This window comes from Gossypium hirsutum, chromosome A08, assembly GCF_007990345.1.
Source record: "Gossypium hirsutum isolate 1008001.06 chromosome A08, Gossypium_hirsutum_v2.1, whole genome shotgun sequence".
In the NCBI taxonomy this organism is placed as follows: domain Eukaryota; kingdom Viridiplantae; phylum Streptophyta; class Magnoliopsida; order Malvales; family Malvaceae; genus Gossypium; species Gossypium hirsutum.
Window position 1 is genome coordinate 103,380,168 of NC_053431.1, and position 27,736 is coordinate 103,407,903.

The following is a 27,736-nucleotide window of genomic DNA, read 5'->3' on the forward strand; positions in this document are numbered from 1 at the left end:
TCAACATGCTTAATCACTATCTCACACACAATAGTGGAATCAAATAATGTAGGACAGACTTAACACAAATCGTTCAAGCAACATAATACCAAAATATGGAGTACATAATCTCACATGAACTCCTTCATCCTTGTTAGTTGAGCTTTTCCAAATGTCAAAGCCTTCATCGTCCTGGAAGCTAAGAACAATAACACCATATCGGTTAAATCAAATGTATTCAAACCTTATAACGCAAAACCTGTATACAGAAACTTATTAGGAATCTTGACTCTCCTTCTTATTCTAATTCATGAGTACAGAAAGATAAGAAAGATTACTAGCTTACTAGATTCTCTACTTCTTGAACTTAAACCTCACGATCAGCACCCTGTTCAACATTTTCCTTTACCCTCTCTTCTTCAGAGCAACTAAAGAGGATGATATTGTTGAGAAGAAAACATAATCAAAATGGAGAAGAATTTCATCTGCTGAATAAGGCTTCTCCCGTATATATAACCCTTCTTGTACTGTAACAACCCTAACCCTTCTCTGTCGTCAAATTTGGGGTCACATACATTACTAACATTTCAAACAATTAATCAATCATCATCAACATATAAACTAGCCACTAACAATGTAATATACAGGGGCAGGACACAACAATCAAATTATATCATACTAGAATATTATACAATCGAATACTAATTCATGCTATGCAATGCTAAACTTGGTTTTCCACTGTTTACATTATTATCACTATTTATACATTGCTAAACTTATTCTTTCACTGTCTACACTCTTATAACTATTTATCCTTTATTGAATGTCAGAATTAGGATACATACAAGGCTATTCCAATTATTAGCATCAGAGTATTAATCCATACTCCGACTAGGATTATGTTTTTAATTTACCTTTGATAATATTAGTTGAATGCACCTAATATAGGTTTGCTAATCCATTTGAATTCAGAGTAAAAGTTACTATTACAGCCCCTATTACGAGTCTATGGGTTCAAAAACATGCAATGAATAATTTGAAACAATTCTAGAAGTTTAGGAAATAATTACAAAAATTCTGATACAGGGGTCACACACTCGTATGGCCAGGCCGTTTGCCTCACACAGTTGAGACACACGCCTATGTCTCAGGTAGTGTAGCGATCGAAATAGGGAGAGATGCCTGTGTGGCCAAGCCGTGTGGAATACCCCAGGCTGTGTGACTCTCAAAGTTGGGACACATAATCATGTTTGAGTCCGTGTAACTTAGTGACTTGGGTCACATGCCTGTGTGGCCAGGCCGTGTGCACCTAAAAGTTCCTTAAAACTCAAGTTTACCATTTCCTACTTACTTGGGCACTAAACAACTCAATTACCGATCGATTAACCTACTCAAAACACGTTAAACATGCCCAAAGTACACCAAATTCATCACTCAATATGCCTAACCAATGTACCATCATTGGTACACATTTTAAATGTTCAAATACATCAATAACACATCAACCATTCAAGACTTTAATTCATATCACATTTACCATATTTGAACTAACTTTCAACTTCTAAAGTTACCAAATTTGAAGCTAAGCACATACCAAGCATTATGCTAAGCTACCAAACTTTAAATTATCACATACCAAAATATAAACTAGGCTAACATACCAACATAGCCTTAACCACAACCATATACACATTTAACCATCATTTCACTAGCAACTAAGATAACAACACCTTATAAACAAATCAACAAAAGACTCCCTAGGTACATGCCATTACAAAATAAGATATCACCACACTTGAGCTTGGAATTTTTGATTTGGTGTTGAGTCAGTGATAAATTGAACTGTAACACTCCTGACCTGAATCCGTCGACGGACTAGGGCTAAGAGGCATTATCGGACATATCGGAACTGTAACATCCTGATTTTGGGCCAAGTCGGAATAGTAGTTTCCGGACCACAAATTTGATGAGGAAAATTTTATTTTTATTATATATTTATGGTCTAAGATTTCATGGAATGATTTTGTGAAAATTTCGTTCGAAAATTTCGACGTTTAGGCACTCAATTTTGTCAAAAGGACTAAATTGTAAAAAAGTGAAAAAGTTGAGTTCTACATATTAGAAGTGTCTAATTGTTATGATTTTTTAAATTAAAGGTCCTTAAATATTAATTAGACCATTTTTAAGTTTGTGGACAAAAATGGACATGGTATGATAGGTTTTTAAAAGTTTTTCATTAAAGGCATTTTAGTAAATTGGTAATTAAATGAATTAAAAATGCCAAAATAAGCCAAATTTGCTCATCTTCTTCGTTGTGGATGAATTCCTCATGAAAAAAACCATGGATAGGGTTTTCAAGCTTTACAAGCTCATTTGTAAGTGATCCCGAGCCCCATTTAATGTTCTTTACATTTTTGAAGTCCCGGTAACATGTTCTAGCTATTTCTACCATTTATTTGAGCTAGGGTTTGTGTTTAAAAATTTACCCATGAATTATATGCATGTATTTTTATGTTTAATGGTAGAATATAAAGCTTGAAATTGTTTTAAACAACTTTTTCTAAGCGATTTTACGTGAAAACGAGTAAAATGGCATTAATCGGTAAAAATACCTAATGTTCATAAGTACATGTTAGAGTGAGAATTTGATGTTTCCATAGAAGGGAAAAATGATCATCATGTCATAAAACATAATAAAATAGGATGAAGTTTAATTTCCGAGCCTTGGGGAAAAAGTGCAAATATGCAAAAGTTTAGGGGTCAAAATGAAAATTTGTGAAAATATGATTTTTGGACCCATATGAATAATGTGACTAATTAGTAGGCTAAATGTGATATTATAGATCAAGGAAATTGAGATTCGGGCTTAAATCGAGAAAATACAAGGTTATGGACTAAAATGGTAAATTGCCGTTTCTAGATCGAGGTAAGTTCATGTGTTAATAATAATGCAATATCGTGCATGAATTGTAATTCTCTATTGATATGGCATAAATTGTATGATTTAATATGTTTAAGAGAAGTTGATGGATGGTGTGTATGATATGGAAAAATGTAATGCTTGTTGTGTCATGTGAAATTGAATGGCAAATTATTGTTACATGAATTGAGTGTTAAATTACTATTACCTGGGTGGTATGAATTGCTACATGGTTTTACTTGACGAGATTTCGACAAGTAGCTTTGGATAACTTAAAGTAAACTCCTAACATGCCTAATTCTATGATTTATGAGTGCATGATAAGTGCATTTATTGATGGCATGAAATTACATGAAATGCATCTTTGAAAATGATTTGTCGAAAAATGTCTTAGTTGAGGTTAAAAAGGGAATTCAATGGATAAACCATGATTTACAAGCGAATTGAGATCTTGCATGTGTTGCAGAAAGGATTTAGCCCGGATAGGTAATCCGTTGATCTCAGTTATGAAAAGGATTTAGCCCGGACGGGTAATCCAATTAGGGTCTGAATTTAGCCTGGACTGGCAATTCAAATCTGAACTCAGTAAGGGTGTTTTTCACAATAAGGGATTTAGCCTGGACTGGTAATCCCGGCACCACCTTATGAGTTTACGATACGAGGGATTTAGCCTGGACTGGTAATCCCGCCGTAAGATGTGAGGTTCGCGGGAGTGCATACATGAAATGATCATTCTCATGAATTGAAGATAAATGGATAATCCATCAGAATTTCCTAGAAACTCAATGGGATTAATATGATGTATATCAATGAAATGATAAATGATGAGCTCTTCTAAGACAAATTTACATGGTGCATTGTCATGAGACTAATTTGATGATTGAGTGCATGTGATAGGGAATTATCCTATACTTGGAATGTATGACTAAGTGTGCCCATGAGAAATAATAACTTTTATATTGAACTCCATTGTAAAAAAATGAGTAAGGGATCCATGAAATGATAAGTTCATGATAGTTGGAAATGATCTTATGATAGTGATCATTATATTGTACCAAAATAGATTTGGATAGCAGCATTGGTCCGACTTTGAAAATCCACTAAAAATAGTGGAAATTGAGTTAGAAGTTTAATAAAATATGAGATTAAAGCTTAATGAGTCTAGTTTCACATAACGAAAAGAATTTTGTATCATGAGATATTTGAATTCTTGTGAGACAGAGTCGGAGTGATTCCAGACTCCCCTATCTCAACTTTGGAAAATAACTAGAAATTTTTAAAAAATAATTATGAGTTAAAATTCATATGAATGAAATCCTTAATGAGTATACTTTCAGGAGAAAGAGACAGGAACATTATCTGAGTCTCGTACTAGGAGATAAATAAATTTTAGTGAAGAAAGGTCGAAGCTGTCAAACAGTGAAATAGGGGAGACTTTGAATAATAAAATGTACTTATTGGCTAGACCAAAAATTCCAAAACTTTTATGATAAGAAGAGATATGAGTCTAGTTTCTGGAAAAATTAACGGATCTTAATTTGGACTTCCATAGATCAGGATATAAATAATTTAATGACTGTGACTCAGGAAAATAACTTAGCTGGAATTTGAATAAATAGAAAAAAATGAAAATAACATGTTATCACATTGCTTATTATTTTTATGCGAGCTTACTAAGCGTAAAGCTTTCTCCCTCCTTTCCATTTCTTTCAGTTTTGTCAGGTCAGCTCGGGATTGGAGATAGTTGGAGGCAGTATCACATTGTCGAGCCATTATCCGTGGAGTATTGATATGTGTATGTTAAATGTTTTCAAATGAGTGGCATGTATAGGGACTTAGTTTTTCTATGTTGACTATTGTTGTGATTAGCCAAAGGTATTGGTTTATATTGATTTTTTGTTTATAGCCATGAGATATGGCTTATAATGATTTTGGCTTGTAAGCCTATTTATCCATGATATGTGTTAATGTCTTGTGATGTGGTTATGTGATTGTGCTTGTTCACTATGTATGAGAAGTATATGGCATATGTACATGATGAATGCCATTGAAATCATGTATGTGTGTGTATGTAAATATGACAAAAAGGCTTGGAAATTAGCCTAAGATGAAAATATGACAAAAAGGCTTGGAAATTGGCCTAAGTTTGACCACACGGGTAGAGACATGGTCGTGTGTCTTAGCCATGTGGAGGACATGGCCTCTGGCCACGGGTGTGTGCCTTGGCCGTGTGCCCTTAAACGGTTGCTGACGTCATAAACAAAGAGTTACACAGGCTGAGGACACGGGCGTGTCCCAAGCCACACGGACGTGTGCGACCACACGACCCAACCCACACAGGTGTGTGACTCTCCAAAGCTGGAAAATTGTTAAGTTGCCCAAAGACTTTTGAAAGTTCTCGATTTAGTCTCGAACCACCCCGATGTATGTTATAGGCTTCGAAGGCCTGTATAAGGGACAATATGATGTGCTTGAAAAGTATTTTAATTTTAGGCGAAATTTGGTAACCCAGTTTTGTATGTTTGTGAATGTTTAAGTCCAGTAACGCCTCGAACCCTGTCCTGGAGTTGGATACGGGTGAAGGGTGTTACAGGAACATTTTACAAACAATTCATACATATTATCCACAAATCATAGTTAAACATCAACATAAAATCCCTTACTTAGGTCAACGAGACCTTAAACATGCATTAGGAAGAGGTCGGGACCAAACCGAACACATACAATTTTTTTCAAAACTTAAACATATTTCAAAGTTATGCAGGTCACACGCCCGTGTGAATAGTCCGTGTGCCTCACACGACATTAGGCACGTCCATGTGTCTAGGCCATGGCAAAATAGGGTATACATACTGACTTGGTCACACGTGCAGTCACACACGCCCGTTTGGCCAGACCGTGTGGTATAAAATTTGGCTTGATTTGAACCACATTTCTTCCCCTACTCATTCATATCTAATCCATCTCATTATGAATCATTTCAAACTAATTAATAGGCAGCCATTCATACATTTCCCAAAGTAATATTCAAACATTATATCCAATGAATCACGACTATCTAATGCTTAACTTATAACCGAGCATATATCATTACATATATTTCATAAGCTGATTGTCGAACTTATTACTCCAATTCATGCACATATCAAACAGAATAATCCATATCACATGGCTTATGGCCCTTTAGCATATTTGGCATAACCCACTCCACAAAATAGTCAAGTACAGATTTTAGACAACTTAGTCATATGTGCATTTAATACTAAGTCAAAACAAAACATAACATATGGCTAAACAAGCATCCATACATGAACTATTAGCCAACCTTACCAAATAGACAAATATGCTTAAGATGCCATCTATATATAAGTGCATAGTTACCATGTTACCAATAGCTATTTTCTAGCTTAATTGCTGAACCAATATACAAAGCTTATGTGCTAAGCAACTTGTCAATATTACCTATACATATCCAAGTCATTTCTCATCAATTCGACTAGCTAAGTTAATGTCACGACAGATTATAAAATAACCTTATGACCACAAAGCATTCTCATTATTTACCACTTCCAAATCAATTCAGAAGATAACTTATACAACCAAAACAAGTCAATAATAGACCACAACCTAATCACATCTATCAACCATATTTACTTCACTTAAACTGAATTATATCAATCCATAAATGCAAGACATACTATGAATCAAGTTTACCAAAATAAGCTAATCATAAACAATACATATCATTACTCAAAACAAAATTCATGAAACCAACATCACCACATATTTACCATGGATTATACCTCTTAAATTAAGCTTATAATGTGACTGAATATAAATACCAACATTTGCATCATGAACAAGCCATTTTCGCATGGCTGTATACATATACTATTTCCAAAATCAACTATATCATAACTAGCCTATACATGCCACATAACCAAAATTCAAAACTTTAATTTACCAAAACGATAACCGGATAGTGTGATGACATCTCCAACAACTTCCAACCCCAGAAAATCTCTGAAACTCTATAGACATAGGAAAAACACACAGAGTAAGCTTTAAAGCTTAGTAAGCTCGTATCTTAATAAACTTACCATAACAAATAATTTCATTACAAAGCCATATGCATGATATGCTATCTCATACAACTTTTCCAAGTTATAACATGTTCTCATGTCGTATTATCATCATTCAATATTATATTTGCTTACTTCAATAACTTTAGCTTTCACAAGCTTATTCAACTCAATTCTCCTATGTCATTCAATTTACACTTTCATATAACCAAATGAACACATTATGGAAATAACACATCTAATCATATATATATATTAAAAAATTTACAAAAGTCAGAGATTGGCTACGAGGGTTAATACGTAAACTAGCCAATCGGTGCCTATCTCAAGCCCTCTCACGCCCCCTTTACCAGGGAATATCGTGGGAACCGACTTGGAAAGCTCTGCCAACGGATCGTAAGCGACCTAGTCAGTCTCGCCGTGAAAGAGGCATATTTGCCTATTTTACACCAGAGTGACTCTGGTTCGCTAAATCTCATTTCATCATTTATACTCAATTTCACCTTTCTTTCATATAACATCTAACAATTTCACGTATGCCACTTTATAAACCATATCTTATTCATTATTCATGTTTCATTTACACATATTCACATTTCATTTCTGATAAACCATAATTTATACATGTTTTTATCCCATGCTTAGCACATTTATGGATGGTTTCTCCTTACATTTGGTGAATTCGATGCTCCTAATCCTTTAATTTCATGTTTTATACTTAGGTGAGCATAAGAGAGTAAAAAGAGCGAGAAATGGGCCAAAAACGGAGAAAATGGACCCACATAGGAAATCAACACGGCCTGGACTTCCTCACACGAGCGTGTCACACGACCGTGTGTCATTGACAGGATTGAAGCATGACTTACACGGGTAGACTACATGCCTATGCCTATTCAACAGCCTTGACCACGGGCTGCAGTAATCGCACACAGGCGTGTCCCTGTCGAGCCCAAGTATAACCCTATTCGGAAAAGACAAATTTTTAAGGGCTCTGAGGCATTCTAAAGCCTATTTAAACACCTAAGGAGGAACTTAGAAGGGGGACGCAGAGTAGGAGGAAAGGAATTACTCAAGGGAAGCCGATTGGTCCATCTCAGAGGCCAGATTCATCATCAAGACTGAAGATCTTACTTCAATTTCCAGTTAGGAGTTTTGGGTTTTCTTTATGTTTTGTATTCATTATTCTTCTAAGATGTTTTATTCCATAATTATGAACTAAACCCCCTAAATACCTAAGGGGAATGAAACCTAAGACAAATCTTGTTATTATTATCTGAATTGTATGATAAATATTTGACTTGTTCTTAATTACGTGTTCTTAATTCTTCAAGTTAATGCTCTTATTCAGAGGAGGAATAGACCCTGTCTAAGAGTAAATTTTTCATAATTAAATGGAGTTGATTGCACGCCTAGAGATAGGGTGATAAGATTTTGTCGGATTAGGGTGAAACCTAATAAGGGGATCCATAGATCGAGTTAATGCAACACTAGGTGTTAATTAGAAATAGATTTCAATTAATCAACCTAGGGTTAGACGTTATTAGTCTCGAGAGAGATAATAATATAACTTAGGGATTTCTACGGATTAAGTCAAATGAATAAATTGTCTGATTCAGAGTCAAATAATAAGTGAAGTCTAGGTGGATTTTTCCTTGGGTATTGTCTTAGTCAATCGAATTTTCCCAAAAGCTTTTCCCCAATTTCTCTCTGTGCACTCTTAGTTTAGTTAATTAGTTTAGATAAACAAATCCCTTAATTTTTAGGCTAGATAATAAAAAGAAAGTAATTACTAGTACTCTTAGTTCTTTTGGGGTTCGACAATTCGATCTTGCTAAAGCTATACTATTGTTCGATAGGTACACTTGCCTTCATCGTGATAATAGTTAGTTTCAAGAACGATTAGTTATAAATATTTAAAACCTGTCGCGAATATCATGTATCAAGTTTTTGTCGCTGTTGCCGGGGAACTAGGATATTACGAACACTCAATTTTTATTACTTTAGCCATTCTACTTTATTTGCAATTTAAATTTTTATTTTCTTTTCTAATTTTTCTTTTCTTCGTTCCTGGCAGGTTTTTTTAATGTATGACTAGAAGAAACCCGTCAGGACCATTACTGTTTGATAGTGAGATCGATCGTATAGTTCGTAGAAACCGAAGAGAAATAAGGCGAAGCTTAAGATACACAGAGGAAGAGCAAGAGGACAATATTTCAACCACAACCGAGGAGATGGCTGAAAACCAAGAAAATCCACTACCTCCTACGATTGCTGCTAATCAGAATCCTGCTCCACGCACTATGTATGATTATCCTAAACCTTCTTTAACAGGAACTGAATCGAGCATAGTTAGACCTACTGTAGCTGCAAATACTTTTGAACTAAAACCTAACACAATTCAAATGATACAATAATTTGTTCAGTTTGATGGTTTGCAGGACGAAGATCCCAACGCTCACTTGGCAAACTTTTTAGAACTATGTGATACATTTAAAATTAATGGCGTTTCTGATGACGCCATTCACCTTTGGTTATCCCCTTTTTCATTGAGAAACAAAGCTAAACAATGGTTGAATTCGTTACCACGAGGGTCAATCACTACTTGGGAACAAATGACCGAAAAGTTTTTATTAAAATATTTTTCTCCGGCTAAAACAACCAAATTACGTAATGATATCTCTTCTTTTTGTGCAGATGGATTTAGAAACACTCTATGATGCATGGGAGAGATACAATGACCTTTTGAGAAGGTGCCCTCACCATGGGTTACCACTTTGGCTACAGGTTCAAATGTTTCATAATGGCCTGAATCCTTCGACTCGACAGATGATCGATGTAGCCGCTGGTAGAACCATCAATAATAAAACATCTGAAGATGCTTATGAATTTATAGAAGAGATGTCACTGAACATTTATTAGTGGCAAGTCATGAGGACAGCCAACAAAAGCAGTCAGCGTTTACAACGTCGATTCGGTCACCATGCTCTCTAATCAGGTAGAACTCTTGAATAAGAAAATTAATGGTTTTCTTAGTTTTTCACAGGTTCACCCAGTAATGCAGTGTGAAGCAAGTGGAGGTGGATCAAACAATTTAGAATACCCACCTTATGGCCACAACATGGAGAACGAGCACTTAAATTACATGGGTAATAATCCTCGATCTCAAAATAATCCTTATCGTAATAGTTACAATGCAGGCTGGAAGAACCACCCAAATTTCTCATGGAAAGGCCAAGGGAATCAGAGACCAACACCTCCAGGCTTCCAACAACCACCCTACCAATAAGAGAAAAAGCTGAACCTTAAGGAGATGCTAACAAAATTCATCTCGGTGTCAGAAACTCATTTTTAGAATACTGAGACATCCCTTAAGAATAAACAAGTGTCAATCCAAGGGCTCGAAACTTAGATAGGCCAACTCGCCAAACTGATTTCTGAATGACCAGAAGGTAGTTTGTCGAGTAACATGGAATTTAACCCAAGGGAACAACTCAATACAATTACCATTCATGACAAGGAAGGGTTAGTTGCACCTGAACCAGAATCAAGGCAAGAAACTATGGTAAGTAAAGGTAAGGGTGAGGTGGACCACAATGACCAGAAAACGGTAAGTAAAGAGTACAAACCACAGGTGTCATACCCCAATGCGACAAGGAAAGACCGTACATATGAACAATTTGGTAAACTCCTTAAACTATTAAAGAAATTACATATTAACTTACCGTTTATCGAAACTCTCTCACAGATACAGTCAAATTTCTAAGAGAGCTTCTAGCAAACAAATGAAAGTTGGATAAGGCATTGCATGTGGAGTTGAATGCAATTTTCTCAGCCATATTACAGAATAAGCTACCCAAAAAATTGAAAGATCCAGGGAGTTTTACGATTCCTTGTTTAATTGGTAGTTTAGATGTTTATAATGCATTGGCTGACTTAGGGCCAAGCATTAATGTTATGCCTTATAAAATGTTTAAACAACTAGGTCTTGGGAAACCCAAACAAACTAGGATGAGCATTCTATTGGCTAATAAAACCATTAGATTTTCTAGGGGTATCATTGAAGATGTTCTTGTTAAGATCGATAAATTTATTTACCCAATAGACTTTGTTGTTCTAGACATGGAAGAGGAAAGTAACACACCTTTAATTTTAGGACGACCCTTTTTAGCGACTGCTAGAACTATTATTGATGTTGGTACAGGTGAACTCACACTTCGTGTGGGAGATGAAACAATCACCCTTAAAGCTCGTAATTCGAGTAACAAATCAAAAATTGAAGGTGGTTGTATAAATCATTTTACTAGTACTGATCATGTGGTGAAACCCTTTGTGCAGGAAACAGTTTCGAAGAATTCATATGAGCTGTGTTCAAACAACAACAAATGACCTATCTATGAAGAAAGAAGGCTACAAATCGAGGAACTGGATGAATGGCGGACACATAGACCAAGGACACATGATAAACCAAAACCATGCCATGACGAGCTCAATGACGCACCAAATCAACTTAAGGTTGGAGATAAAGTACTAGTAGATGCAACAGACCCTCGCAGTGCCACTTCTGAACATAACGAAAGTATTCCTCTCATGGTACTCAGTATTTTCCCATATGGTACAGTTGAGGTAATTCATCCCAAATTTGGCACTTTTAAAGTAAACAATACTCGTCTTAAACCTTATTTTGATAAAGCTGATAGTAGGGATGAGGAGTGTAAACTCCTCGAGCCACCATGATCACACACCAGAGAGGTAGAGTCCAGCTTATACTATAAACAAGTGCTTCTCAGGAGGCACCCCAAGCAGTAACGGTGTTAACTTCTTTAAATTTTAGTCTTTAACATTTAATTCCCTAACTGAGTCACTAAATACAAGATTTTCAGAACAACACGGCCAGGTATACGGGCGTTCCGTAGGCCGTGCACATACCACAGGATGCAACACGGCCGTGCGATACGGTTGTGTGCAAATAGAGAAAAATGTTTTCCCAACACAGAATCCGATAAATCTGCCATGGCCGTGCGACATGGCCGTGGGAAATTCTGCCAAATTAACACAGACGAGCGAAATGGTCATGCCCACCGATCGTGGTCGAGCCTGTCAAAATAACACGGGCGTGAGAGAAGTGAATGAAGATTGACACGACCGTGCAACATGGCCGTGTACACCAATGCGCCCAATTTCGAAAACTAAAAAATGCACAGGCTGAAATGAAGGCACACGGGTGTGCCCCACGGTCGTGTGCCCCAATTTCTCTATAAACACCCATTATTTATTTTATTTTTATCTTTATATTTTGAAATTACTTTTTATTTCCTTTTAATATTATTTTATCTTGAGTTTTTACAATTTTTATTTTCGGCTATTTCATTACTAGTAATTATGCTCCATGATATTTCCTAAAGGGTTCCTGATTTTATCACAGTCATAAAGAGCTCCAAAGCTCATCATCAAATAGGAACTAAAAACTCTAATGGAAAAGGACTTATGGACTAATGAACCTCTACCACCATCAAAGTATCCTCTTCCACTCTCATCATTGCCTTGGTCGATTATTCTCCATAACTCTAATTCAAGGAGTTCATTCATCATTTAGGAAGTTTCACTTCTCTTCCTATCTTATGCTTTTTTATGTATATTTTTCAATATATCTATCTTTGTACATTGAGGGCAATGTATATCTTAAGTGTGGGGGTGTCTTTCATATCATCATTAAAAATCCCTGAATTTTTTCTTATTCTCACGTGAATCACTCATATCACTATTAGAATGAATTTTAATTAATTTATGATTTTTATTGATATGTCTTGAATTAAAGCATACGCATTTATGCATTGATTGTTTAAACTTTAAGACATTAGGGAATCAATCATGATAAGTTGATTTTTGAAGAATTATAAACTTTTAGGTTGTTTCCCTAAGTTTAGGTATTACCGTGAGTTGAAATTCATAAGTTTAAACATGAAAAAGCCATAATTTTTGTGAGATCTTGAGCCTTTAGAGCATATTTTATTTCTTTCATGCTCACTTTTATTATGAGTGCGTCAATATTGATTTTTTATTCTAGAACTTGCTTGATTATGCATGTTAAGACCACACCATTTGATTTGATATGTCAAAATGATAAAAGGCACTTAGGTTTAACCTACTCACTCCATAAAAGCCTACCTTCATAATTAACCCTTAGTGAACCCCTTTGAGCCTAACAAACCATTAATTGATTTGCCCTCAATATTAACCCATAACCCATTATTGTTGAAATCCCCTAATCTGATCCCTATTTTTGTCGAGATTTGATTTGAACTAATTGCTTAGCTATGTTTTATTCTTTTATGTATTTGACCTGTTCTTAAAATATATATATATTTATAAACTTCAACACATATTAGTAGTAATTCATCTTTTTGAGCTTGAGTGTTAATTCCATATTCTGAGATGAAGCTCACTTGTATTCAACTAATGACTAGTCATTTTTCTAGCTAGGTAATTTTCCAATTCAATCTCGATTCTAACCTTTTCTTTTAGCTTGTGACCACACCCCTAACCAAAGCCACATTACAACCCTCTAAAAGGCCTTGTTGATTGATGTATCAGCTCAATATATAGTGGTGGAGATATGATTTTCAAGCAAGCCTATGGCAATAGCTTTTAATATTGATTAATGAGTGCTTTAATTGATGTCCTTAAACACCTTGAGTGATTTGAGTGAATCTTTAGTGAGGATGTTAAACTCTATGATATTTTGATCAAAGTTAATCACTTAGATAAGGGGAGACACCTATGTTTTCGTGATAAAATGCTTAACTTGGAATGTTTGAAACTTTGTTGTACTTTTAGTTCAATGTTTAGTGTATGAATACTTATGGATTATTTTGAGATATTATTGATAGGGATTATAAATTAAGAAGAATTTATTTTTATTGTGAGTTGGAGATTTTGCTTGAGGACAAGCAAACGCTTAAGTGTGGGGATATTTGATAAACCGTAATTTATACATGTTTTTATCCCATGCTTAGCACATTTATGGATGGTTTCTCCTTAGATTTGGTGAATTCGATGCTCCTAATTCTTTAATTTCAAGTTTTTTACTTAGGTGAGCATAGGAGAGTGAAAAGAGCGAGAAACGGGCCGAAAACGGAGAAAATGGACCCACATAGAAAATCAACACGGCTTGGACTTCCTCACACGGGCGTGTCACACATCCGTGTCTCTTTGACAGGATCGAAGCACGACTTACATGGGTAGACTGCACGCCCGTACCTATTCAACAGCCTTGACCATGGGCTGGAGTAATCGCACACTGGCGTGTCCCTGTTGAGCCCAAGTATAACCCTATTCGGAAATGGCCAATTTTGAGGGCTCTGAGGCATTCTAAAGCCCATTTAAACACCTGAGAAGGCACTTAGAAGGGGGACACAGAGTAGGAGGCAAGGAATTACTCAAGGGAAGCCAATTGGTCCATCTCAGAGGCTGGATTCATCATCAAGACTGAAGATCTCCCTTTAATTTCCATTCAGGGGTTTTGGGTTTTCTTTATGTTTTGTATTCATTATTCTTCTGAGATGTTTTCTCCTATAATTATGAACTAAACCCCCTAAATACCTAAGGGGAATGAAACCTAAGATGGATCTTGTTATTATTATCTATATTGTATGATAAATATTTGACTTGTTCTTAATTATGTGTTCTTAGTTCTTGTTTTAATATTCCAGGATATTGATTCGAGTTAATGCTCTTATTCAGAGGAGGAATAGACCCTGTCTAAGAGTAAATTTGTCATAATTAAGCGGAGCTGATTGCACGCCTAGAGATAGGGTGATAAGATTTTGCCAGATTAGGGTGAAACCTAATAAGGGGATCCATAGATCGAGTTAATGCAACACTAGGTGTTAATTAGAAATAGATTTCAATTAATCAACCTAGGGTTAGACGTTATTAGTCTCGAGAGAGATAATAATATAACTTAGGGATTTCTACGAATCAAGTCAAATGAATAAATCGTCTGATTTAGAGTCAAATAACAAGTGAAGTCTAGGTGGATTTTTCCTTGGGTATTGTCTTAATCAATCTAATTTTCCCAAAAGCTTTTCCCCAATTTCTCTCTGTGCACTCTTAGTTTAGTTAATTAGTTTAGATAAACAAATTCCTTAATTTTTAGTCTAGATAATAAAAAAAAAGTAATTACTAGTACTCTTGGTTCCTTTGGGTTCGACAATCCAGTCTTGCTAAAGCTATACTACTGTTTGATAGATACACTTGCCTTCATCGTAATAATAGTTAGTTTCAAGAGCGATTAGTTATAAATATTTCAAACTTGTCGCAAATATCACGTATCAATTTCCATATACATCACATAACATTCTTTGCACATATATACTTACCTTTCGTTTTCAAATATTGTATACATTTCAACGTACCTGAATTGGAATGTCTTTCATTTAATCATTTATTTTCTGGGAATGCCTGTTGAATCGTTCTGAATCAATAACGATACTTGGATAACTCGTAAACTCGTACAATGCCAACGTCCTAGACATGGTCTTACATGTAATCAAATATCGATGTCACTGTCCCAGACAGGGTCTTACACGAAAATCATAATCCGATGCCAACGTCCCAAACGTGGTCTTACACGAAATCAAATACGATGCAAATGTCCCAGACATGGTCTTACACGTAAATCACAAATCAATCCTATTTCAAAATAACACAAAATACACTAAATCTCATCAAACCCATATTAGGCCGAATTTACCTTAGTTCCCTAGCAGCCCATTAATTTTATTTATTTCACATTTTAACCTCTCAATTTAAAAATTTCTCAATTTAGTACTTAATACACATTTTTTTATCAAAAATCACTTAATTAAACATAATAATCTATCAACAAAAATTTATATTTCATCATCAAACCACAAAAACTTCAAGCTTTCTAGAATGACGTAAATGTGCAAGTGTACACAATCGCAACAAGTAATAAAGTGACAAGTAAATGTCGAGTTATCGTACCCACAAGGACTGCAAAGAGAATTATTTATGAATGCTATTTAAAACACTTTAGTGAAGAACAATATATTGTTTTGAAAAGGGCGATTAAAAAAATATAAGATTTTAAACTAAATAAAAATAAAAGTTCTAATGCATGATCTCAAAATATGATTTAATCAAGATGACATAATTGTGTTGATTTAATTACATTTCTTTAACTTAGAATTACTAAACTCATGCTTATGCTGTTACAAATAAATTCATGACAACTCGGTAATTTGCTAACTTATGAACATATTCATCTACACAAGTCCATTCATCTCTTAACATATCCCTATGTTAATTCAAACGATTAAGCAAATTTTAATAAGCAAACATGTTATGGCACATACATACTCATTAAATTGAACTAATCTCTTGCATATCCCTATGTAAATTCAAACGATTAATGAAATCTAATAAGCACATAAAAGACTATGTGAGGTAACAAGGTATTCTTACCTTGAAATAGTTTAATCACAATAATCGTGCAAGTTATGCAAGGCAAGTGTATCGCCAGAGACATTGCTAATTTAACCTTCAGCTACCTTAGAAAAATAAACGTGCACTGATTAAGTATTGTGTTCATTAATTACAATTTCAATCCGTTTAAATAATTAATTCATTAACTACCTCACAATTGTTATGCAAGAATAACTTAGGCATGATTTTACTTAATCAAGCATTTTACCAAGGCCTATAACAGCATAAACACGATTTTAATAATTTAAGCAGATCAAATGTAATCAAACCGACACGAATTAAGTTCAAGCTAAGCTGATTAAATTAACCATTCCAACAACATAAATATTCATAGATATGTTCATCATAACAACAACAAAAATTAAAGAGATAGGGAACAAGAATCAAATCTGGTGTTTTTCTGAGGCTTTGACAAAGTTGCTTTGTTCTTCGTTCTTTGTTGTCCTCGCCATCAAGGCTGCCATGAACACTTCAATGTTGCTCCAAAATGTCTGAAGAATAACCCTTTCCCAAGGGGAGAAATCGGCACAAGAGCAAGGGACTTGAAATGGGGAAATGAGAGGAGAAAGTGAGATAAGAGAGAAGAGATGTGAATGAATTGAGGTGTGCTTTGAATGATCAGCCAAGGGGGGTTTTTATAGTTGAATGTGGCAGCTAAAATTTGCTAAAAATAGCAGCCAAAGAGCCATCCCTTGGCCGTCCATCTATGTGGCAAAGTTGATGGCTTTAACTTTACTAAATATGGCTTGGGGCAAATCCATAATGCCACCAATTGTGGAGGGGCTTGAATGCAATGACAAGTCTTCAGTGGCTTCTTTGCAAGATTAATCAGCTAATAAGCTGATTTGGTCAGCATATGGACGGTTTTGGGCTGCCCAATCCTTGGCCGATTTAGTTCAATCGGTTTGGTTCAACTAGACCATTTTTTTCTATAATTAATTAATAATAATTTATTTAGCCCAAATTAAATTGGGTATAGATTAAAATTAATTATATTATGAATCAATTCACATAATTGGACTGTCTTAGGCTGGAAATTAATTCGCCTTGATACTTCAAATTACTTCTCAATTTTGTGCTTCTGGAAATGTTTGACAAGCAATTTTTCGCCCTCTGTGCAAATCTGTTGAAAATGACCAAAATTCATCAAAAATAATTATAAAATTAACTAAATTTCAACATATTCATATTTTAAGTGCACTTTAATTATTTTATAAAAATTAATTATTTTTCGACAAGAATTTAACCGAATTCGCATGAATCCAAGTTAAAAAGGGTATGAAAAAGTGTGTAAAAACCAATTGCTCATCTCGAGTAATGCACAAATTTTGAACAGAATTTCTCAAAAACACCTTTTAAAAATTCCTTCAGAACAACAATTTTCTCAAAATTATGAATTTAATTTATCTATGCTCAAAGACAAGAAATTTGATAGTTATGCTACTTAAGTATACATATCATTCAAATTAATCTCAACAACTATTGTGATAGCAAAAATTAGACTAAATGCTTCCTAATAAAGTCATGTTAAACCTTACCAATGTAATTTTATTCCCTTTATTCAAGATTAAGCTGCAATCATTAAGTTTAACTTATATCTTCATATGTTGTACGTAGCAATTTCTCTCCACTAATGTAGGTAGCATTGGAACATTTGAACCAATAGGTCTTTAGCAAGGTTGTAACATGGCCGGGCTTAAGGGTAGGTAAAAGATAGATAGATTTAGGCTTTTAAACCCTAGACTTAGCTTGCATCGGGCCTTCGAAATAATTACCTTCAATACATCAACTTTCCTCGTTTTGACATGCTCTTTTGTACATCTTATTTTAAGAACTCATGCTCTTTTTTTTTATATATTCCGAGCATTTTGCTGAATGTGCTAAAATTTTAGAGCATTTGATACTTATTTTCAATTCCCCCAAACTTATTTTTAAAGAATACTTCGAATAGTACTGAGTCTAATGTAACACCCCCTAACCCCGTCCCGTCGCCGGAACAGGATTACGAGCATTACCCGTCTTTACAGTCCTTTAACACTTGAAACGGAAATATTTGAATAATGTTACTTTATATGAATTTATTATATCCTTAATGGGCCCATAGTGCTTACTATATACATTTAAATCCAATCGGGGTTCTATCGGAGGCTTAGAAAATTTTTTGTACAATTTCAAATTTTCCTCTTTGAAAACTGTACCACACGCCCGTGTGGCTAAATTAACATGCTCGTGTGGCTTGGGACACGCCCGTGTCCTCAGCCCATGTGCAACACTGACTTTTTAAAACGATCACAGCACACGTTCGTGTGGCCTACCCGTGTACTAAACTGACTTTAAGACACGGCCGTGGCAACCAAGGCACACGCCCATGTGACAGACTATGTGAACTCAAAATGAACCTTGTATTTTAAAAATTTACCAATCCTGTAAATTTCAATCCACAACCAATACAAATACCAATATTAAATCAATCCAAACGCATTTTATATATTATCTAATACTTAACTTTAAACACTTATCAATTATCAATTTACTTATTTCACTATTACAATCACAATCCAATATAACACACTTAAGAAATCATAGGTACTTACCATTACAGATAACTAACATGCTTTACCTTTTTGAGTTTGAGATCGACTTAAGATGCTGATTCGACGATCTGTCTTTAACCTAACTTGCGCACCGGAACAAATCGTACGCTGAGTGTAAACTCAGTGATATTTCTATAAACAGAATTACTGAATAGTGTAAGAAATTTAACATTTACTTAAGTCATATATTAATCATAATAAACTTGTAAATCACTAAATAATAATACTCGTCATTCATATATACATTCGAGCTTTAAACTTTAACTTCATAGTCTTTATGCTTCAGTCATATTACTTAATTTCATAACATATAAACCTTACGATTTGATTCGGTCTACCTTCATTGTCCATTTATACCTTTCATTTCATCATTCAACAATTAATATAACATTTACTTTCATTAGAAGTCAACATTCATATATTCTTGAACTTTAAGCATTACTTTAGAATCTTAATACTTCAACCATTTACTCTTCATTATTTAGCTTTAAAACCTTATTAATCGATCTTCAATATACTTTCATTACTATACAGTAATCTTCATCTGTCATGCAATCAAGCAGTCTTTTTAGACATAACAGTCAATAAATAATAAATTAATAACATTCATTCTTTGATATCCTTGATTATCCACCTTTCATTCAATATTCTATACTATTTCATTTCCATAACAGTCAATATTTTTTGGTAACAACCAATTGATCTTTATCATTCAATACCAGTCAGTCAACAGTAATAATCGGTTAATCAGTAATATTCATTTATTCAGTATCACTCGTTTATTCTGTAACAGTCAATTATTCAGTAGCAGACAGTCTTTAATACTTTTCATTACCCCTTTTAACATGACTCGGACCTGGACGGATACACGGATCCAACCCACACACCGGGGATAGTATACAGTGTTTCATCGGTCGAAGTCGAAATACACCGTAAGGGTAATAGTAACAGTAACAGTAACAGTAGCGGTACACAAAGTACCTCATCGGAACAAATCCGAAACAGTAACAGTCACAGTTAGGTAGAGAGTACCTCTTCGGAACGAATCCGAAACGGTCACAATAGTCGACTCATACAGTGTCTCATCGACAAACAGTCGGAATATCCCTGAACACTTCCAATCCTATGGCATGCCAACTATATCCGACTAGCCCGATATAGTTAATAGGGTATTCAATAAACTTTCAACTTTTCAATTTCATTTGTAATTTAGTTTCAATCCAATTTAATACATTTTTCCATATCAATCCACTCAATATTCACATACTCTATTCAATATCAACAATCACTAATAAATCATGAATTTTTATTTAATTCAATACCATAATAATAATAATAATAATAATAATAATAATAATAATAATGATAATAATGATAATAATACTTACCATTCACATAAATAATAAATTCAACAAATAATTATTAGATTCGATTTATAGAAATACAAATCGTGGTTTCCGAGCTAATTCTCGTTGTCTTCACCTTATCCTTGCTTAACTGAGATTTTTCGAGACTTCATTAGCTACGGGAATTAATTAAATATTATTAATACACTATCATTAATTTTTTCACATTAAATATTTTAATTTCTATCCAACTTTTTCCTTAATTCCAATTTAGTCCCTAAACCGAGACTAACTTTTATCCTTCATATTTAACTCAATATTTTCATTCAATTTTCACTTTAAACTAATTTCAGCTTTCTAATTTCAGCATAGAACCATAATTTTGAAATTCTTTCAATTTAATCCCTACTATTCAAAACATATGAATTACATTACAATTCAATCCTTATCTCACTTCTAACTTAAATTTCTATCAATTTAATCCCTAATTCATCATTTTATTCAACATGAACATTATCTAGAAATCTAATAAAGTTTAAAGCCTTGTTCCAAGGCTTTTAAAACATCAAAATTAAGTAAGAAGGGCTTGATTAACTTACCTATTAAAGTTTAAAGCTTCAAAACCTTGATTTTCCCTTTTCTCCCTTTCTTTCTTTCTTTCCTTTCTTTCTCCCTTGTTCTTCTCTATTTCGTTTGCTTTGTTTCTCTTTTTCATTTCTTTTATTTCTTTTATTTCTTTATTTTTATTATTAAACTGTTATAATATTTATTATTTATACATGTGTATATTTATTAATACACATGTATTCATTTATCACCTTACACTTGTCATAACTTTTATTTATTTAATATAAAATAATATTAATATAATATACTTTAATTATTATTATTTTACTTATATAATAAGCAAATACACATGTATAATACATGTGTACCATTTATATTTGTACACATTTAACTTATTTAACCATACATTTGTCACCCCTTTTTGGCTTATTTGCCTATTTAGTCCCTTCACTTTTCTTTATTCTATAATTAAACTTTCACATCATATTCAATTTAATCCTTTTTCCTAATCACTTTTAATTAAAGCTAATTCACTTAATTAAACTTTAATTATCCACTCACTTAACTTCATAAATATTTTTAATAAATATTTACGAATCCATTTTTCAGAAACAAAGACCCGAAAATGCACTTTTTCGATAACTGTAAAATTTGGGTCATTACATCTAATGTTTGGGACAATTTTAAGATAGTTAAGAGAGAAGTGATGACTAAATTTGCAAGGGTTCAAATAAAATTAGGCCATATAGTCTCAAAGTTGGGTTTTAAAGGATAAAAATTTCATCATGGTTGGCTTGAAAGGCTCAAACGGTCCAAACAAAAGTTGTCTAAATCATTTTCAATGTTCCACGCTTCCTAGGATTTCGCCTCAAGAAACTACTAAGTTAATTCTAAAGACTTAAACTTTCATACATGCCTAACTTTCGTAAGGAACTCAAAATTACTGGTACGATTTGTATGCTTTATTAGAAATACATTCATATCATTATTAAGATAACATAATAATTTATTGAAATAATAGAACTTTATTTATACTAAAGTTTAGCATACTTAACAAAATTTCAAATTATTGAACAAAATATACCCTAATCATAATTAAAAGAAAATTTTATTCTAAGTGGAAATAATTCAAATTCAATTTTTCGGTCCCCCTACTTAAGATGAACAATTTCCTCATGGTGTAAAGTGAATAGATACTATACACCAGATAGGATTCTAGAAAAGAAGAGGTGAGTCAAATTGACTGCTTAAGTACCAAGCTCTCTCTAGATCCAATCCTAGACATGTATATACCTATTGCCACACTTTATACTTTGCGACTTGTTCAAATTTTATTTATGATTTTCCTCTCTTATTATGCGAAAATAAAAATTGCTAATTAAACCTAATCGTAAAATAACCTAAGAACATAAATAAAATAAGGTCAAGATCTCCTCTTTTATTTATTTGCAGACCTTTTTGAATTTGACTCATCTTTTGTTCCATCATTATTGCCTTTGCATGAATCGCTTTGCTCCTTCTTCGATAATGGACTTCATGGTTCAAATATAAAATCTGGAAATTTAGGCACAAAAATAAATGGGTCATTGTAAATTTTCTTAAGAGCACTTCGTATCGAGTCATCCCTTATTTTTGAGTATCTCTAGTAAGCTTGTTGCTGCCATTGCATATGCTACATTATGTCCATCAACTTTGATAGCTCATCTCGAAGATCTGGGCTAGGCGGTTGAGCTCTAAACATTGAGGTTTCATCATCAAGTTCAACTTCTGGCTCTAATGGTTCCACCTTATCAGGGACTTCAGTCGATTGCATTAGTTCGATCTCTATGGGATCTTCTTCCTCTTCTTCGAAATCCCCACTTTCTTCAATTCACTACTGTAGAACAGAATCTCTAGTTGTTCGGTAAAGGTCCCAATCTGTGATTGTGCCTTGGTTATAGCCTGTTTTCTTTACATTTGCAAGAATTTTAGCATTCAAGCACAAAATTGTTATTTTAAAGGGAAAGTAGGCTAGGCCAGAACGTCTAACGGCACAATTTCGCATCTCTCTCAGGATGATTTTTCCCACATCAATGGTCTTTCTAGTTAAGATTGAGTATAATAGGACCATTCGCTCTAATGAAGTTGTAGTCCCATGTGAGCTAGGCATAAGGCTGAAACGGATGAAATAGAACCATACCTTTGCGAGTGGTGTCAAATATTCTCTTCGACAAGTGTGGATTCCTTGCTTTGACACAATCCACTTAGAACCTAGAACTGTAAGTTCCTCAAGAATTTCTTGCAAATTTTCAAGCTTTATATTGCTTATCAAGGAAGGATAATCATCGTTTTCGAAATCAGGCAATTCAAAGAACTCATTAATAGCATTTGAAGTTATTGGTACCTTGATTCTATGAAATGGAACTTCCATCAACTCGTATGAGGTTAAATTCGCATAGAACTTGTAACACCCCGTACCCGAGACCTTTTCCGGAGTCGGACACGAGGGGTTAACAGACTTAATTCACTTATTTGCAAGTCCATTTTAAAATTCCAGATGAGCTGGCTAACTGCGTCACTTTCACCTTAAAAATCATATCTCGAGTTCCAAAACTCGAAAACCAGTTCCGTAAATTTTTCCTGAAACTAGACTCATATGTCCATCTACAAATTTTTTTCTAGAACTTTTGGTGGAGCCAATTAGTACAGTTTATTAGTTAAAATCTCCCCTGTTTCAGGGTTCGACTACACTGACCTTCATGCGTTACAACTTGGATATCTCCCTGTACAGGGCTTCAATACTGATGCCGTTTGTTTCTATAGAAACTAGACTCGAAAAGGAATCTATAAATATATGGAATGACTTCTAATTATCTCTGGTTAATTTATAATGAATTTCCAAAGTCGGAACAGGGAATCCAGTAACCGTTCTGGCCCTGTTTTGCGAAAACCTAAATATCTCTTAACATACAACTCATATGATCGTTTCGTTTCTTCCATATGAAATTGGATTCATCAAGGTTCAATTAAATAATTTATTCACTATTTAATTCCATTCCCACTATTTTTAGTGATTTTTTAAATTTACAACACTGCTGCTGTCAGCATCTGCCTTTAAGGTAGACTTTACCTATTTCATAGTTTCCATGATTCAACTAGCCCTTTAGCATATATAGCACAAAATATGATCATGATTAACCATTCCAATGGCTAATCGTTTCCAAACATTTCCATGCCTCTTAATGAACATATACATACAAGATGATTATAACATTATGCTCAAAATATATATAAGCCATTTTTGCATGGCTATCCAAATTTGTACAATACCGAAAGGTACATGACCAACATCAAAAAGGGTAGTCCTATACATGCCATTTCAAAGTTCAACCAAAAATGTACCAAAGGGCTTTGATAGTGTGGGCGACTTCGACTTCGACACTCCCGAGTCCGATAGCTGACGAACCCAAATCTATAAAACAGAGATTCAAAGAAACGGAGTAAGCATTTAATGCTTAGTAAGTTTTGAGACATAAAATTTGACACAACTAAAGTGTAGCATTCATATGGCTAAACGGATAATTTCATATGCACAAATTCTCAATGTCATACTTACTTCACATTACCAACCCTTATATTTATACACAAAAGATCAACTTAGCCAAAGGCCGGTAGCTCATTTATCGACTGAGCGAATACTATTTGTAAGGGATCAACTAATTCAATGCATATACGAAACATACCTCATCGCTGGGATTTTACGAGCGTATTAATTGAAACTATTACAGCAAGGTCGCTCATTCCCAAGCCAAGTACCTTCGGGATTTAACCGGATATAGCTACTCACTCGAATGCCTTCGGGACATAGCTCGGATATAGTAACTCGCATCAATGCCTTCGGGACTTAGCCCGGATATAGTAACTCGCACAAATGCCTTCGGGACTTAGCCCGGATATAGTAACTCACACAAATGCCTTCGGGACTTAGCCCGGAACTAGTCACTAGCGCAAATGCCTTCGGGACTTAGCCCGGTTATCATCCAAATATTCATGCACATATCAATAAATCATGACACATCTATATTTCATTTTCATAATTAGAGTTCAAACACAAGTCACGTATTAAGCAATCCCTTTTTCGGCTCACTAGCCACATACAAACAGCATGGTTTAGTTTGCTTTATGACACGATCTCTATGCACATACGGCTACCCTCATACGTATAGACTAATTAACTCAACATATAATTCAAGTAGAATCATCATATTACTGTATATTTGTTATGCTCATACGTCGTGACTTAATTAAATCGTAACTAAGTCTCGTTACTCGAAAACTTACCTCGGATGTTGTCGAACGATTTCGATGGCTATTCGATCATTTTTTCCTTCCCTTTATCGGATTTAGTTCCCCTTTGCTCTTGAGCTTAATTTAACAAATAAGTTGATTTAATCATTTGAGCATCGAAAAGAGGAACTCAAGGTACTTAGCCCATATATATTCATTAGACATTAAAGTCACATATGTATGAAATCATGAATCAAACTCAACATATTAGCCCACACTCTCTTTTAGCCGATTATCTAAGCCAAGATAAAAGCATCAATATGCTTGCCTCTAACCGAATACATGAAACACCAATCCATCTCATGTGGCCGAATATGCATGTCTATGTTGAGGCCAATTATATACTTAATACCACACATAAATGGCATACATTTTACTAACTAATGCATTACATATTATAACTCAATACGCATCCATCATTTACTCCATAACTGAAACACCATCATATATAAATATATACCTTGAGATAATATATATGTCATACCAATACATCATGTGCAAATATATATATGTGCAAGAGCCGAATCACAAAGTTGATTATAACCACCTCATATATTTTCATCATATACCCGAATGCACAAGTACATTATAATAACTTCCAACTCAATTCATGTTACAAATTTATACTTCACAAGAATAAATCATTAACCAAATATAAACATATATCCAAAACACAAATCTTACCTACCATGTAATAAGCATAAATCATACTCATGGATATACCATGGCCGATACCTCCAACAACACCAAATAAAAATATACTTCATGGATCTAAGGTAGAACCAAGAAAGGAACTCATAGATATCAAGATGTAAGCAAACTACCATTGTTCATCTAGATTTAGCATGAAGCACAACCATCACCCTTATTAATCTCTATAGCCGAAAACCTTACTTATTCCAAAATCACAATTTCAACATGGGTTACCAACAATAACTTGATATCTCACTCAATATCAACTAGGATTTCAAGAACTAGTATCAACTTCCTTACCTTAATATCGACCTAAGATGACCGATTGCTTCACTCCTTTCTTCCTCCTTTCAATTCGGCCAAGAAGAACCAAAGAACACAACTTGTTTTCTTTCTTCAATTCACGGCAATGGGGGGGGGCAAGGATGAGACAATTTTTTTTATCACTCCTCCCTTTGCATTACTTTAATCCTAACCCCTTTTTTTTATTCTTTCTAACATAACACACTAACACAACATGTTTACAACATGTTTCCACCCATAGCATGGCCGGCCACTATGCTTTAATTTTGGGAAATTTGACATGCAAACCCATCATTTTCACAACATGCATTAATAGGCCACTTTACATTTGCCTAGCACATTTCTAAATTTTCTCACATAAGTCCTATTTGATAAAATTCACTTACAATTAACAAAATTCAAACATGAAATTTTCACACATGCATATGTACATATAATGAGCATCAACTATGACGGCTAATTATTTTTATGACTCGGTTTAGTGGTCCCGAAACCACTTTCCGACTAGGGTCAATTTAGGGCTGTCACAGAACTCGTGAACTAGTTCCTCATCCACACCAGGTCTCTTCTCACAAAATAATTCCTAATTGAGGGCTTCAGCAACTTGACGAATACGTGCCATAAAATCTTTGTAGTTGCTCTCTTTCAATGTAAAGCCTTTCTCTGGATGTATCTGTTTATTTTTGAAAATACTCCCGTATCTTGCTTCGGCTTCTTCACAATCATCAATTTGGGGGTAGGCACGAGTTCTCTTGCGAGGCATGGTCAACCTAAACAAAAGATGGAAAAAAATTATTTTCTCAAAAATTTAATTAAATAAAATTTATTAATGATTCAATGAATTGAAAAATTAAATATTAAATAAAATTAAAAATTTAGGAGAAAATTCGGTCTTACCACTTTTTTCGTAAAAATTTAAAACTCCTAAAGAAAATAATTATGAAACAAAAAAGGTCAATTTAGGGTAGGTTGGAGGTTTTCGGCTAAGGGGCTTGCTATAGGTGTGTTGTGTGGATGGGCGTGCGGTGATGAGGGTTGGCGTGGGCAGTTATGCAGGCTGTAGGCCGCAACACCAAGTAGGCAATAGCTTGGGCGCACGCGTGTTGGGGCTAGAGAGAGCGCGAGGTGCGGGGTTCCTTGCGAGTAGGCCTGTCGAGTGGCGCCAAGGAGCAGCTGCTGGGCACACGGAGGAAGCAAGTGTGCACGGGGTGAGCTGCTGGCTGACTGGTTGGGTGCTGTTCTGGCTAGTGGCTTGCGGCACTTAGGGGATTTGGTGCTTTAGGGTTTTGAGTGATGAATGATGAAGAATGTGGTATTTATAATGAAGGGAATACGACTTTAAGTAGAATTCTTAGAGAAATTTAATAGCTAAAAACTCTAAGTTCTAATTCTAATCCAAGTTAACAACAATTAATAATT

General features: G+C 34.5%; 1 protein-coding gene and 1 non-coding gene across 2 annotated transcripts in view; both read right to left on the reverse strand.

The window, feature by feature from the left end:
- The window catches only part of LOC121205051 (uncharacterized), a 39,411-nt gene extending 12,331 nt beyond the window's left edge, over positions 1 to 27,080 (reverse strand). The window contains exon 1 of the mRNA XM_041075977.1: positions 26,922 to 27,080. Coding sequence (XP_040931911.1) covers positions 26,922 to 27,080 — 159 coding nt within the window. The remainder of the gene's footprint in view (positions 1 to 26,921) is intronic.
- Positions 9,642 to 9,749, reverse strand: LOC121205207 (small nucleolar RNA R71). The gene has a single exon (XR_005900292.1). It is a non-coding gene; the product is annotated as a small nucleolar RNA R71 (small nucleolar RNA).
- Positions 27,081 to 27,736: the final 656 nt, after the last annotated feature.